A 14,428-nucleotide genomic window follows, 5' to 3' on the forward strand; every position below is an offset into this window, starting at 1 on the left:
GTTCTTTGCAACAGGCCACAAATTGCTAAGTCGTGCAGTTGTGCAGTATAGTTATAGCAGCATTTATCAAGACACAATGTGTGCTGTGTCCCTGTGTAGCCGGGCTATTGTCAGATTCGTACTAAATAAAATGCTCTGCTATTCAAAAGACTATTTATTAATGAAGATCTTGGTTTACAGAGTAGGGAAAAAAGTTCCCAACATGGGGGTTGTGCGTAGTCTTGACAATGAGTGCCTCTGTGTGGCTAATATATGTGTTCCTTTTTTTATAGATATGACATTTGAGTCAGGTCGAAGGGTGTCGTTACTGGGCAGACAAACGCTGAGCTCATAGTGACAATGTTGAGTCGGAGGAGTGGGGTGTGAATGGGCGGGGGGGTTGTGGACGGAAGAGGAAGGAATGAAGTGTGTGTGTGTGTGGGGGGGGGGGGGGGGGGGGCTCCTCTCAATACCAGTGGCGGAATACAGTCTCAGCTGTTTAGACAATGGTTTATCAAGCCCCGTTAGTAAACTCTGCAAGCCCCACACCCTCCACACCCAATGGGCACTTAAAGTGGGACATGTTCCCACAACACACTTAAACGCATGCAGTTGTCCCCATGAGGCCTTAGTTGGTCAATTCAGAACTGTTCGACCCAAAATAGTGTCTTTTTTGACCTCTCTGCATCTGTGTTTGACCCTAAATAGTGTATTTGTTTGACCTCTCTGCATCTGTGTTTGACCCTAAATAGTGTCTTCCTTGACCTCTCTGCTTCTGTTTTTGACCCTAAATTGGGTATTTTTTGACCTCTCTGCTTCTGTTTTTGACCCTAAATTGGGTATTTTTTGACCTCTCTGCTTCTGTTTTTGCAGGTGGGCAGAGAGACTGTGCAGACCACAGAGGACCAGATTATGAAAAGAGACATGCCACCTGCCTTCAGCAAGTAAGGCCAACACACAGACACACAGACACACAGACACACAGACACACAGACACACAGACACACAGACACACAGACACACAGACACACAGACACACAGACACACAGACACACAGACACACAGACACACAGACACACCTCTTCAAAGCCAGTTAACACTGTGTTGAAATGTATGCTATGAATGTAGAAAACCATAGGCCTGCGGGCTTCACTTGGCACTCTTTCTCGGTGCCTTTTGTGAAAAGGAAATTGAAGACGGCTTAGGAATACTGCATGGTAAACAAGTGAAATATGAGATGACTCCCTTTCTGTCTCTCTCTACACTCTCTCTCCCTCTCACTCTTTCTCTCTTTCCCTCTCTATCACCACTGCAGTTGCGCCTGTGTCTGCTCAGGCAAAGGTCTGAAATGGCATGTTAAGTGCCTTGCACAGTCCTGTTGAGGTTGCATTATAAATAAAGGGGCCTGGCTGTCTGGCTCTCTGGCTGCACCGTCGCTGGAGCTCTGCCGCTCTATGTGCCCAGGGAGGCTCCCCTCCACAGCGGGAACAGTAGACTCATAAATCACTGGAGGGATTGTTCTGGACAGATGTGCTTTGTTAAGCCCTAACGAATGGGCCTCGTGTGGAAACATATTACTGCGCATCTGTCTGGTTCAGGCTCTAAAACTGTAAAAGAGAGTCCCGTTAAGCGTGTTACAGCGGCCTACAACCTCTTTTCCGGGTCCTTCTAGGCTGAGTTGCGATTGCATGTTCTCCCCCCAAGCACTGGTTATAACCTGCAGGTTTTTTTGGGGACTGACAAGCCGGTGAACCTCCTATTGAAATGTCAGATGCTGGCAGTGGGCCTTTTCTAGGCTCCGTTCAAGAACCTCTAGTGTTCTGTTTGTCTCTGCAGCTTTAGCTAGTGTTTTGGCAGCTGGTCTCCTTCAAGCTGAGAACCGTCCCCCCCACTCACACACACATACCCCATGCTAAAGTAGGGGAAAGGCTGGTGTTTGCCAACGCACTGGTTTTACCAGCCCACTCCCTCAGGATACAACACACTGAGGACTAAGGGCTTATCGTCCATGCGATGACCTGCAGGATATGTGCCAGTATCACTTAATACAGTGCCAGTAAATAGTGTGTGTGTGTGTGTGTGTGTGTGTGTGTGTGTGTGTGTGTGTGTGTGTGTGTGTGTGTGTGTGTGTGTGTGTGTGTGTGTGTGTGTGTGTGTGTGTGTGTGTGTGTGTGTGTGTGTGTGTGTGTGTGTGTGTGTGGGCCTGCGTGTTAAGGAGAGAGAGAGAGAGAGAGAGAGAGAGAGAGAGAGAGAGAGAGAGAGAGAGAGTCTCCTGCTTGGCCTGGGACTGCATACTGAAGGGCACTGCTGACTCTGCCACTCTCGGGCCAACTCCTCTCCCCACACACACTGCACATTAACATGCATGTTCATCACCTCCACCTCATCTCCTTGGGCTCCTGAAACACGAGCTGCCTTGATGTCTTCATAATATTTTCCTTACTTTTTTAAACAATGCCTTTACAAAAGAGCGAGTCAAGAAGGATACAGTTCCCTTCTCCCAGATGCACTTCTGGCTAGCAGCCGACTGCAGGAAGTCGGGAACTGTGTGGGAATAGGAACACACGTCGCTTCTGGGCTTCACCTCCTGTTCTTGCGCATGTGTGGGGTGGGGCGGCTTTGATTTATCTGGCCTTGTCTCTGAGGCCACATTTTGCTGACGCAGGGTGTTCACTCTCCTACTCGCTCTGTCTCCCAGTGGCACTGGTGAGTAATGCTCCCCCGCTCGTCATGGGAGTTTGCCTGAAACGCAGAGGAAATCTGTCACGCTGGACATACAGCGGTTATCTGAGGAACATCCGAGGCCTGTCAGGAGATTTAGATGGTATTTCCGTAGAACTGGCTGAAATGTGAATATTGGGCGCCTCACATCACTTGGTTTCCACAGTAGGCTCTGTATCGATGTCTAGGCCAGTGTGCGGTATAATGGTGTCCCTTGAATGACTTTAACAGCAGTTGGGGCTGAGTGCTTTGAATTGAGAGAGAGAGAGAAAGAGAGAGAAAGCGAAAGAAAGAGAAAGAAAGAGAACGAGAGACCCCTTTTTATACTGTTCAACAGAGATTTGCTTCTATATTCAGTAGGAAGATTAATACACATAGACCATAGACCAGTTTGCAGGATTTGGACAGTAGCAAGGTTAATATATGGGGCTGCAGAGACAAATCTAAATGCCCAACAATGTTCAGGGGTCCATTTTCAGCAGGAAGCCACTTCAGAGCCATGCGCTGCATTGATCTTTTCTGATAGCTGACTCATGACATTATGAAAAGTGTCCTCATTCGTTTTTTCGCCACTCCTCAGTAACAGGCAGCCTTCTATCTCAGCCCCATGCGTCATCGGCCAAAGGTCACGCCCGCTGTTGTCCACAGGGTCCAATGCCATCTCTCTTTTTCTCTCTTCTTCTTTTTTATTTTTATTTGTTTGCTACGCTAAAGCAGAAGGATAGCATACAGATTCAGTTTGATACAGAGTTGTTTTATTGGCATGACTGTGCACACAGAGTTGCCAAAGCTAAAAGGGGATGATGATATAAACAGTAACCACAATTGTGCGGTATGAACTCATATCTCATTCCCCCCAGGGGTTCCGTAGCTAACCGTGTGTTCTGCTGATGTTTCTCTACAGGGTGGAGAATGCATGCACCAAGCTGGTCCAGGCGGCGTCTATGCTGAATGCCGACCCATACTCTGTGCCTGCCCGGGACTACCTCATCGACGGCTCACGGGGCATCTTGTCTGGCACCTCTGACCTTCTTCTGACCTTTGATGAAGCTGAGGTACAGCGTGCGGTTTCCTAGAAGGCTCTGCGTCCAGCTTATCTATGCTAACCAGCACCGTCACTGTTGGGGTTTCATTTAAGTTTTCTCTCTGAAGGCTTCCTTGTTAGTGTCTTAAAAAAAAAAGATCTCTATGACGTTCTTTTTGTTTCACTCTTTGGTTTCCTCTTTTTCCTCACAATACAGGTTCTCCTCTTTATTTTCCTTGTCCTCTCTTCTTCTCATAGGCCTTCTCCATTTGTAAGCCTACACCCTTCCTACCCTTCCTCTATTCACTATTGCTCCATTCCTTACTCATGCTTTCTTAACTTCCACCCAACCCCATCCTTCTCTTGGCACCTTTCTCCACCTTTCCCCTGCCTTCCTTCGTCTACTCCCCCATCCAGTCTCCATCTACAGAACTGTCCGCCTCAGCTACGAGAGGCATCCCATCCATCTCCCCTGGGACAGGCTGTTTAGATGTGTAGTGCACGTCCTGCACAGCGTAGCGAAGCCTGAAAAGTGTTTATGTTGCACAGCAGGGGCTTAGGCCCACAGCCGGAGCTAAGTGAGGAAAGGGGGAATGGGGGGTGGGGTTGCGGAGGAGGAGGAGGGGAGATGAAGGTCAGGGAAAGTCATCTCTGGGGAACATTACAGCGGGGGGAGGGAAGGGCAGAACGAAAGAGTGGAGGGGTCCATCAAACGAGACTTAGCAGCTCATTAGCCGTCCTGGTGTGCTTCTCTTGTACGCAGACATGATGGAAATTGCCTTACATCATGATTTGAGAGGGGCAAGCGACTTGAGAGGGGCTTTAACTCTCTAATGGCTTTCAGAACCTCTGAGAAGGAGACACTATATATGGTGTGACCTGAGTGTGCTAGTATCTTTTTCACTGCAGGCTTTTAGAGCCACTAAGTGATTTCTTTTCTCTCTTTGATGTTGTAGGTGCGTAAGATCATCCGAGTGTGTAGAGGTATCCTGGAGTATCTCACAGTGGCTGAGGTGGTGGAGTCCATGGAGGATCTGATCACGTACACAAAGAATCTGGGACCAGGTGAGCCCGTGGGTTCTGTCCATAGGTTCAGGGTCCCAGGAATCGTCCGAGTGCTTGGAAGTTTGAAACTTGAAACTTTTATTTGACAGATGAATGTTTCTCCGCTGTTCCAACTAAATCTGACGCAAGAAAGATCAGTATGTTGCGTTACTGTACATAGTCGATACACCCGTTGCTAAAGCTTCAGGTTGCATATTTATGTCTCAACTAAGTCGTTTCAAAATCAAAGCAGATGGGGACAGAATTTTAGGGAATGTCTCATGGAGAATATTTCTTCAGTCAATGATATCTCTTTAGCAAAAACAAGTTTATCCAAAGTCATTGTACAGCGATGAAAAATTTGAACAGTACCTCAGCAGCTGGGGTATTCAGTTCATGAGTCTGTTCCACTGTGTGCATGTACATCTACAGCAGTTTGTATTCAACAGCTCATCTCCTGTCAAGGACGCATAAATAACATATTCCCATGCGTGAAGTCACCTTTGCTGTCAGCCACAGTTTTGTCTCTCTGCTTCCAGGCATGACGAAGATGGCCAAGATGATTGACGAGCGCCAACAGGAGCTCACGCACCAGGAGCACCGGGTCATGCTCGTCAACTCCATGAACACCGTCAAGGAGCTGCTGCCCGTCCTCATCTCAGGTAATCACATAACAAACGTCAAGTATTTTTGTTGTTTTTTTATTATTGTAAATACTCTGAATACATCATATGGAGCCTACGGTGTATAAATATCACCCATATATTAATGTCACTTTTACCTTGCATTTACCTGGGCCACAAAATGGAGGTTTTCTCATTCTGCTACACCATCCTACCAAGTATTGGTATCAGTTGTGTCAATTGAGTGTAAAGCCATGAATGTCCCAGGAGGGGTGGACCTGGTGTGGTCTTATGCCCCCCAAAAAAAGGCTCCATCAGACTCCCTCAAGAGACCTGTCACGTAATGATTGGTATCAGTCTTTCCATGAATGTTATTGACTTGTAAGCATCGGAGGTGGTCGCCCTCAAGGTTATGTGAGTTTTCACCATCTGGACGCCATAATAGGAGACAGATGATATGAATGAGTCAGTTAAATCAGATGGCCAGGTCCATAGGTAGAGCAGAGCTATGATGGTGTGTTCGGTTCTAAACCAAAAACATTCCTTGAGAAACCTTCACTATGAGGAGAATCATTAAGTCCTAAGGTTGAGGAAAGGCATGGTTGTGTTTTTGGTGTCTGAAACCAAACACAAAAAAGATAAAGTTGGTAGCGCTCATTCAATGTAGACACAGGACAACTCAAATTCACCAAAAAGACTTTATTGGCGAAAAAGATATCAACATTTCAGCCTGAGCGATGCCGCTCTGCGAATACTTCTCTGCCTCTATGCGTTGGAAAGTGAATAATAAAGAAATGCCGTGAAACGAAAGGCTCACCAGTCTGGTGTTCTTTCTTTCTGCGGCTCAGGAATCAAAATCTTTGTGACAACCAAGACCTCGGGCAGCCAGGGCGTGGAGGAGGCGCTTAAGAACCGCAACTTCACTGTAGAGAAGATGAGTGGAGAGATCCACGAGATCATCAGGGTTCTGCAGCTCACCTCCTGGGACGAGGATGCCTGGGCCAACAAGGTATGTGCCTCTGGTCTGCCCACTGCTTCTTGCGTGCACGTGCAAACCCACACAATCCATCAGACGATCATCACACACAAAGCCCCTTTATAAGCGCTGGGAAAGGGGAATAGTCTTGACCCAGTTACTCCTTTTTTCCCCATGAAGTTACCGGAACATTTCGACTACTTGGTGAATTAGAGATTGGGAAAACTGGAATTTCTGTGTCAACAACTAGTTGATTGTTTTCTTTTTAAATTTGTCTTACACATTGTATATGTGCTATTGCATACCCTTAACAACTGGTCTGGAGGATGGCTGTCTTAAATTTTAGCATGTAGTGGGGCGAGAGGGTCGAGGAGGTGAAAACCTCATCCAAACCCAGATGTTAAGGGTAGAAAGTGAGCGCTGCGACTCCCCACTCTGCACACAAAAGCCTCTGGGCCGTAACGTACTGTGCCTGGTTGGCCTCCAGTATGCCTTCACTTAGCTTTCCATGCCAAGAACTTGAACCCAGAGCAACAGTTTCCATTTTTTTATCGCAGTAAAATAGACATGGCCTCATGAAAAAAAAAAAAAAAAAAGACAAATTATACTGTTGTTGAAGCTGCTACTGTGCCTTATGGTGTAATGCACTGCTACTAAGGAAACGTATAGCCTTACCACCAGATACAAGCTGCTGGCTTTTATAAAACTGGCCTCAAACTCCACTGGCTTCTGGTCCCGTCTCCTTGCATTGCATGGTTAAGCTTCCTCTTTTCTTCCAGTTCGGAGCAGAACTTCTCAAATCCTTCTGATTGTTTGTTTGCTTTTTTAAGTTCTGATTTGGCTCGATTTGTCATGTCTTGTTAAATATTTGTGCTTCTTTTTTTTGTTCTTCCTTTACCTTTTATTTTCTATTCTTTTCCTCCCTCCATCCCTCAATCCCTCCCTTCTTCCTCCTCCTCCCCCCTGTAGAAGGTAAGCGGTACTCTGGAGCATGCATGCTCGCTCTATGTGTGTGTGTCCCTCTCTCCCTCTGCTCCTTGTGTCATGCGGTTGCTCATGCGTGCTGTCATGTCGTGTGGTTACCCATGAGCCTTTGAGGCAGAGTGACTGGTGCTGTGTGTTGGAATGAGTCTCTCTTTGCGCAGCATAAGCGATGCCCTGTGGAATGATGACCTACTGTTGCCCCTTTGGATTGGCCAAGGGGGGGACGGAAATTAATCAGGATATTTGTTCAGTCTGTCTGTCTTGGTTTTTTTTGTCCACATATTACAGTTTTATGAATGTGTGTGTGTGTAACATGCAAAAAATGTAACACAAAAACACTCACATACACACTCTCTCTCTTTCTTTCTCTGTCTCTTTCACTCACAGACACGCTCACATACACACATATTCTCTGACACACAGACACACACACACACACACACACACACACACATATTATGAAATAAACTGTACCATTCTGACACATAAACTGTACAGCTGAAATAACTGCATCAGCAGGGAGTCTATGGTAGTTGGGGGAAGGACACACTAATGGCCCTAATGATTGAAACTGAATCTGTCTTTGCTCACAGTCAGTGAGACAGAGGGACTACAGGGAGCATTCTGCTTTGTTTCCTGGATGCTCTGATCTCTCCATGAAATCTCCTCTCCTAACATAACCCTCATTTCACTAATCCCTCAGTGTACTGCCCTCACACTCTTAGTGTGTGTGTGTGTCTGTATTTGTGTGCGTGTGTGAGTACTGTGCATTTTGTGTGTGTGTGTGTGTGTGTGTGTGTGTGTGTGTGTGTGTGTGTGGTGTGTAGAGGGATCTAAGCTCCCCTGTTGGACGTACGTTTTCATCTGGGTTTTACCGTCCGGGCCAACAGGCCCTACAGCTCCACTTGGCTGTTCACCCAGCAGTCTGGCCCTCCCAGCTCCTCTGCGAACCCTCACACTCTCACCCGGTGTCTCTCTCTCTCGCTCTCTCTCTGCCAGTCTCTCTCCCTCATTCACTCACCCAGTCTCTCTCTCTCTCCCTCATTCACTCACCCACCCAGTGTCTCTCTCTCTCTGCCACTTATGGAAGATGGCGAAAAGCACAAAATGTGTTGATCTAGTCCCTTCGCTGTTGTGTTGTACAGTTCTTATTTACTGTGGTTGCCAGTGACGTAATCTTTTGTAAATGTTGTAGTTTTAGTAGCAGTATTTTAGAAAAAATTCACACAGGCGTGTCATTTCCACTACATTCTTAATGAACAAATCATCATACATTTAGTTAACCTTCATGAAAGCACAGCATATGGGCACATAAGCGTTAGTCTGTTAGGTTCTGACAAGGACAGACTGTACATCTGTTTGTCTACTGGCATCAGTATCTTCCCCTTTTGCTCATCTCTTTGTGGCTTTTAGAATTTTTTTTTTTTGGTCAGGCTGGTGGTAGATGGATTCCATCTCATGGTCTATTCCTGTCTTGAATGTTCCTCAGTAGATGTCTCTTGTGTTTGTGTGGTAGACACTCAAGGATGTTTTAGTTTTTTTTCAAAGCTTGGTCTGTGAGCTACAGGAAGCCGAGCAGGCATTACAGCTGACCCCACCCTGTCTTTAATCTTGAGGCTGAGATACACGCAAGAGTCTTTGCTTTTCCTCACAAGATGCCTATATTCAAACATTCATATGAAAGTTTTCATTTCAGCACAAACTTTAAAGATCCAAATATCAGATTAGAAGGCTATACTGGGTATTACAGTATTTAAAGAAAATACAGTTTCCCAGTGGCAGATATGTAGGGCAGACAGCAGTACAAAAAGAACACAAACACAACTTCAACAGAATGAGTAATCTCAACACGGTTTTGGTAGATTTGCAGTGTGTGAACCCGCTTTTAACGTCCTTAAACGGCATCTAGTGTGGAGCCACTTGGCAGCAGATGCCGGTAAACCGTGGCATATTATGAGCGCTCTACAACTGCAGGGCATGTCTAATCTCAGCCATTACAGCCTGCTGGGCCTGCCTGCAGCATGACTCAGCCCGTGGATGGGTGACTCAGATCAGCCGCCTGAGAAACCGTGTTACCCTAAAAAGGAAATGGCCATGAAAACCCTCCTCTGCACTTTTTTTTTTCTTCTCCTCCCTACTTCCTCCTCCTCCCGTCCCCTCTCTACCCCTCCAACACACACTGGTGTGCTAGAGCTTCAGTTGAAATTCCTGCGATGTTTCAACATGAAATGAAGCAATAAATGTTGTCCTGTTTTTGTCTCCGTATGTTTAATGAGTTCAGGGTTAGGTGTAATGAAGGAGAGGAGTTTTACAACAAGAGAGCTTGATTTGACCTTTGCTGGTGCATGGTGTTTGTTCGTGTTGCGTACATTGTAAATTCTGCTCCTAACACGCATCTGTTGGTGTGACCGGCACCTGCTGTGAACTTTATTGCCATTTTTATGGCAATGAAGGTATCATCCAATGTGTCAACTGACTGAAGTGTGTGCCACTTCGTGCTAAATCGAGCTCTGTGTGACCGCCTGGCCTGTATGAGTTAGGAGACATTGTGTTCAACAAATCAATGCAGTCCAATTATTAATTCATCTTTTTATTCTCTTTAACCTTATGAATGTACCCTTACCCAATGAAGGACACCGAGGCCATGAAGAGAGCACTGGCACTCATAGACTCCAAAATGAACCAGGCCAAAAACTGGCTGAGAGACCCCAATGCCCAACCAGGTAAGGCAACCAGGCCATGATCACTAATGTAGTCTAATATGTTAGTCCAAGCTAGAACAGTGTGCTACTGTAGCTAACCCGGTAGAGTAAGGTGCTAAAAGCAGCCAGATCATGGGGTTTGAATCCCAGGGAACACACATACTGATGGAAATTCACAACCGCAATGTATGGTAAGCTACTTTGGATAAAATCGTCAGCTAAAAGATTAAACTGATCACTGATTCAACCCTTTCCATAACTGTGCATTGAGCCCTGCTGCTGTGTGTGTGTGTGTGTGTGTGTGTGTGTGTGTGTGTGTGTGTGTGTGTGTGTGTGTGTGTGTGTGTGTGTGTGTGTGTGTGTGTGTGTGTGTGTGTGTGTGTGTGTGTGTGTGTGTGTGTGTGTGTGTGTGTGTGTGTGTGTGTGTGTCTGGTGTGTGTGTGTCTGGTGTGTGTGTGACCTCAGGCGATCCGGGTGAGCAGGCCATTCGGCAGATCCTGGATGAGGCAGGGAAAGTGGGGGAGCTGTGTGCTGGCAAGGAGCGCAGGGACATTGAGGGCACATCCAAGGCCCTGGGCCACATGACCGACCAGGTGTCTGAAATGAGGACAAGGTAAGAACCACCGGTCCCCTCTTCCAATTTCCATATCCACACAGTGCATTATGACTATTATCACTGATATCCACACCGTGCATTATGACTTATCACTGATATCCACACCGTGCATTATGACTATTATCACTGATATCCACACCGTGCATTATGACTATTATCACTGATATTAATTCATATTAATTAGGAACATACTGTAATCTTAACATCTTCAATAAGTGATGTATTTTTAGCTGGTTTAAATGTTGAATCAATCCAACAAGAAATGCACAGCTGATCATTGGATCTCTGACTCATTATCATGGGCCGTAGGGCTTGAAAAGCATTGATTCAGTGCTGCCCTAGAATAGGATGCTATGCATTTCTAGGAACAGCAGCATCAATAAATCTTGTCCGTCGTGAGAGTCGGAGCAGACTTCAGAAGCAATCTGATTATGGGAGATTACTGTTCAGAAGGAGGGAAAGCGATATCCCACAGATCTAGAGTCTCGACTGAAACTGCGGTCTGGTCGATGAAATGCAGCTGTCTCGGGTTATTTTTAATCCACTCTAACCTTCTTGAGCCTCTCTCTAGGCGGTGGGCTTGGTTTTTGTTTTTTTTCCTCAGAGGGGTGGAAGAAAAATCTGTGAAAAGAGAAAAGATATTTTTAGCATATTCCTTACATGCCACATAAGTGAGCTCTTGGCTTGTTCTTGGGGCTCTGAAAAACAGAATGGTGCCTGTGAAAGGATCAGCTGATGTCAAGTTAAGCTAGGCATTGCTTAAAAGGTTGCTCAAGGTGGTTAAAAAATTCCAGCGGAACAGTATTACTGAATCACTGAATAAATAATGGCATTATTTTTTGAGTGGCCACATATTTTAATTGATATTCAAATGCTTTGGCATTGAAGCTTTGTCATTTAAAGAGGACCTATTATGCTTTTCTGGTTTTATCTTTCCCTTAGTGTGTTGTATAGCTTTTTTGTGCATGTAAACAGTCTGCAAAGTTTCAAAGCCCAAAGCACACGCCAAGTAACTCACTCCCATAGAAGCGTCTTTTCTCAGCTGCCTGAAACGCCTTGTTGGAATGCCAGCCCTTTACCTCTGGTACATGATGATTCAATCGCATAACACAATCCTTATTGCCCACCTAGATGACCAATCAGAGTACACTGGGCTCATTGGGAGGTGTGGTTTAAAGACACAGGAGTTCTAACAGAGCGTTTCAGAGAGAGGGTGAATAGAGAGAAACAATTATTTATCTGTTTTTGGAACATTGAATCATGAGCATAATAGGACCTCTTTAAGTCACAAATTCTCCAAATGTGTCTAAAGATTTCCATTTTAAAGAACTAATTTGAACCAATGACCTGCACATAATTAGCGCCTCGCTGCATGCACTAGACCACTTCTGATTGGTGCATTCTCCTAGGGGTCAAGGGGCGAGCCCTGTGGCCATGCAGAAGGCCCAGCAGGTGGGCCAGGGGCTGGACATGCTGGCGGGGAAGGTGGAGAATGCCGCCCGCAAGCTGGAGGCCATGACCAACTCCAAGCAGGCCATTGCTAAGAAGATTGATGCTGCTCAGGTTTGTACCCCCACTGCACACACAAGTGTGAAGACACACACAAACACACAACTAATAACATCCACCCTCCTCTCTCACACGTACGCACACACACAAGCAATAGTATACACCCCCTCCCTGACACACACACACACACACACAGACACACAGCCGAGAGGCATAAACCTTCTACATTTGCAATGCAAATGTAATGACACCATCCCCTGAACTTTACCCTAGCATATTTGACCATGCACAGATAGGGAATTCATACACACCCCATTCTGCCCCGCGTCTGCACAGTATGTTATTCATTTGTCAGACAGACATGGGGCTTTAGGCACCTAGTGAACACAGCGGAGATTCCCTGTGCACCAGTGGAGCTATGTGAACTAATAACATGAAACTAAACTAGTGGATGCCTGCAACCATGTTATGCCTTTGACCTTGGCCCCTGCAGAACTGGCTTGCAGACCCCAATGCAGGGCCTGAGGGGGAGGAGCACATCAGGGCTCTGTTGGCCGAGGCCCGGAAGATCGCCGACCTCTGCGAAGACCCCAAGGAGAGGGACGACATCCTGCGCTCCATGGGAGAGATCGCCGCTCTGACTGCCAAGCTCTCCGAGCTCAAGAAACAGTACGTAGCAGACGTAGCAGCTCCTCCAAGGGGAGCGCACTCAAATCTGCAACCTGTGCTTACTCTGGATTAATCTCCTTTTTTTACGCCCGCTCAAGTTATTTGCTGTTGGTTTGTGTTCACTTTGCACTTTCTATCTGTCTAGCCCTTCCAATCTCAGTATGAATCCAGTGCATGTATAATGACTCACTGGAGGCTATACTCTAGTCTTGGTGGATCTTTCTGATACATTCTCATTTTGTTTGGCACCATCTTGCACAGGTGAAAATAAGCAGTACAAACAACAAATGCAGACAGCTTACTGCATGTTAATTAAATGAGATTAGCTCTCATGTTAGTGGTGCTGTGGATACCATAAACATAATACATAGTTTATTACCCTGCATTCAGCCAACATTACAGCAGCCTCCCTAACCGTTGGTAGTTGGCATTTGCTTTACGTGTGAGCATTTTGTTTATGCTTTTAAATAACAGTATATAGTGCGTCAATAAAGACAGAGAGGCCTCTGGAGGCCTACTGCATGTGGTTCCTATATATAATTGATTATCCTCTCTCTCTCCCTCCCTACTTCTCTCTCCCTTCATCTCTCTCACTCCCATACTCTCTCTCTCTCCCTTCCTACCTCTCTCTCTCTCTCTCCCTCCCTTCCTCTCTCACTCCCATACTCTCTCTCTCTCTACCCACGCTCAGAGGTAAAGGAGACACGCCAGAAGCCAGGGCTTTGGCCAAGCAGATCGCCACGGCGCTGCAGAACATGCAGTCCAAGACCAACAAGGCGGTGGCCAACAGCCGGCCGGCCAAAGCTGCTGTGCACCTGGAGGGGAAGATCGAGCAGGCCCAACACTGGATCGACAACCCCACCCTGGATGACAGCGGCGTGGGTGAGTCCCCTGTCCCATCCCTCATTCCTTTTTCCATCCCTCTTTAGTGGAGAAATACACACACACACACACACACAGACAGAGACACCCTGAGAAAAAAACACACAAACACTCTCTGTATCTCTTACTTTGTGAACATGTCTGCCGGGGTTTCTTTCCACCATACATTCCACCAGGGCGCTCCAAACCTTATAATTTCCTCCTCACTTGGCTTGTTTCTGAGCTCAAAATCCCACACTTGTTATTGTTTCCAAGGAACAGTTGCATAAAAGTTTTGTTTTCCTCGCTCTCTCTATAAATGCGCTTGCCCGCGCTTCCATCCTGTATGTGTCATCATCCTCAAAAAATTACCACAGCAAACATTTCGCAAAAGCCAGTCAAGCCAACCCTGTATTGCACAAAACATCTTAGTAGACCACAAGCACCTCCCTGGCAGACAAAACGCTGTCTTAGCAGAATGCATAGTGCAGCCCCGGCATAGTAGAGTGTAAACGCAACCGTCTCAATAGCTCTGAGAAATTCCTTTTCCATTTTTCATGTCTTCACCTTAGGCCAAGTAGCTATCCCTGGGCTCGTCACAGAGAATGACGGTCATTTTGAAACAAGAAAGTGCAACTGTGCAGTACATAAAATACAACAGTAATGGCCCACCACTGTCTCTCAACTTTGTCTTGCATTCAAACCTTGCATCTCTCGCGT

General features: G+C 46.3%; 1 protein-coding gene across 1 annotated transcript in view; it reads left to right on the top strand.

Moving 5' to 3' along the window:
* Positions 1 to 14,428, top strand: part of LOC308362247 (vinculin) — a 32,893-nt gene that overhangs the window by 9,299 nt on the left and 9,166 nt on the right. The window contains exons 2-11 of the mRNA XM_080834816.1: positions 853 to 923; positions 3,605 to 3,755; positions 4,681 to 4,789; positions 5,308 to 5,430; positions 6,240 to 6,400; positions 9,984 to 10,074; positions 10,519 to 10,666; positions 12,079 to 12,232; positions 12,672 to 12,847; positions 13,539 to 13,729. Coding sequence (XP_080690942.1) covers positions 853 to 923; positions 3,605 to 3,755; positions 4,681 to 4,789; positions 5,308 to 5,430; positions 6,240 to 6,400; positions 9,984 to 10,074; positions 10,519 to 10,666; positions 12,079 to 12,232; positions 12,672 to 12,847; positions 13,539 to 13,729 — 1,375 coding nt within the window. The remainder of the gene's footprint in view (positions 1 to 852; positions 924 to 3,604; positions 3,756 to 4,680; positions 4,790 to 5,307; positions 5,431 to 6,239; positions 6,401 to 9,983; positions 10,075 to 10,518; positions 10,667 to 12,078; positions 12,233 to 12,671; positions 12,848 to 13,538; positions 13,730 to 14,428) is intronic.

This window comes from Sprattus sprattus, assembly GCF_963457725.1.
Source record: "Sprattus sprattus genome assembly, chromosome: 3".
NCBI classification, from domain to species: Eukaryota; Metazoa; Chordata; class Actinopteri; order Clupeiformes; family Clupeidae; genus Sprattus; species Sprattus sprattus.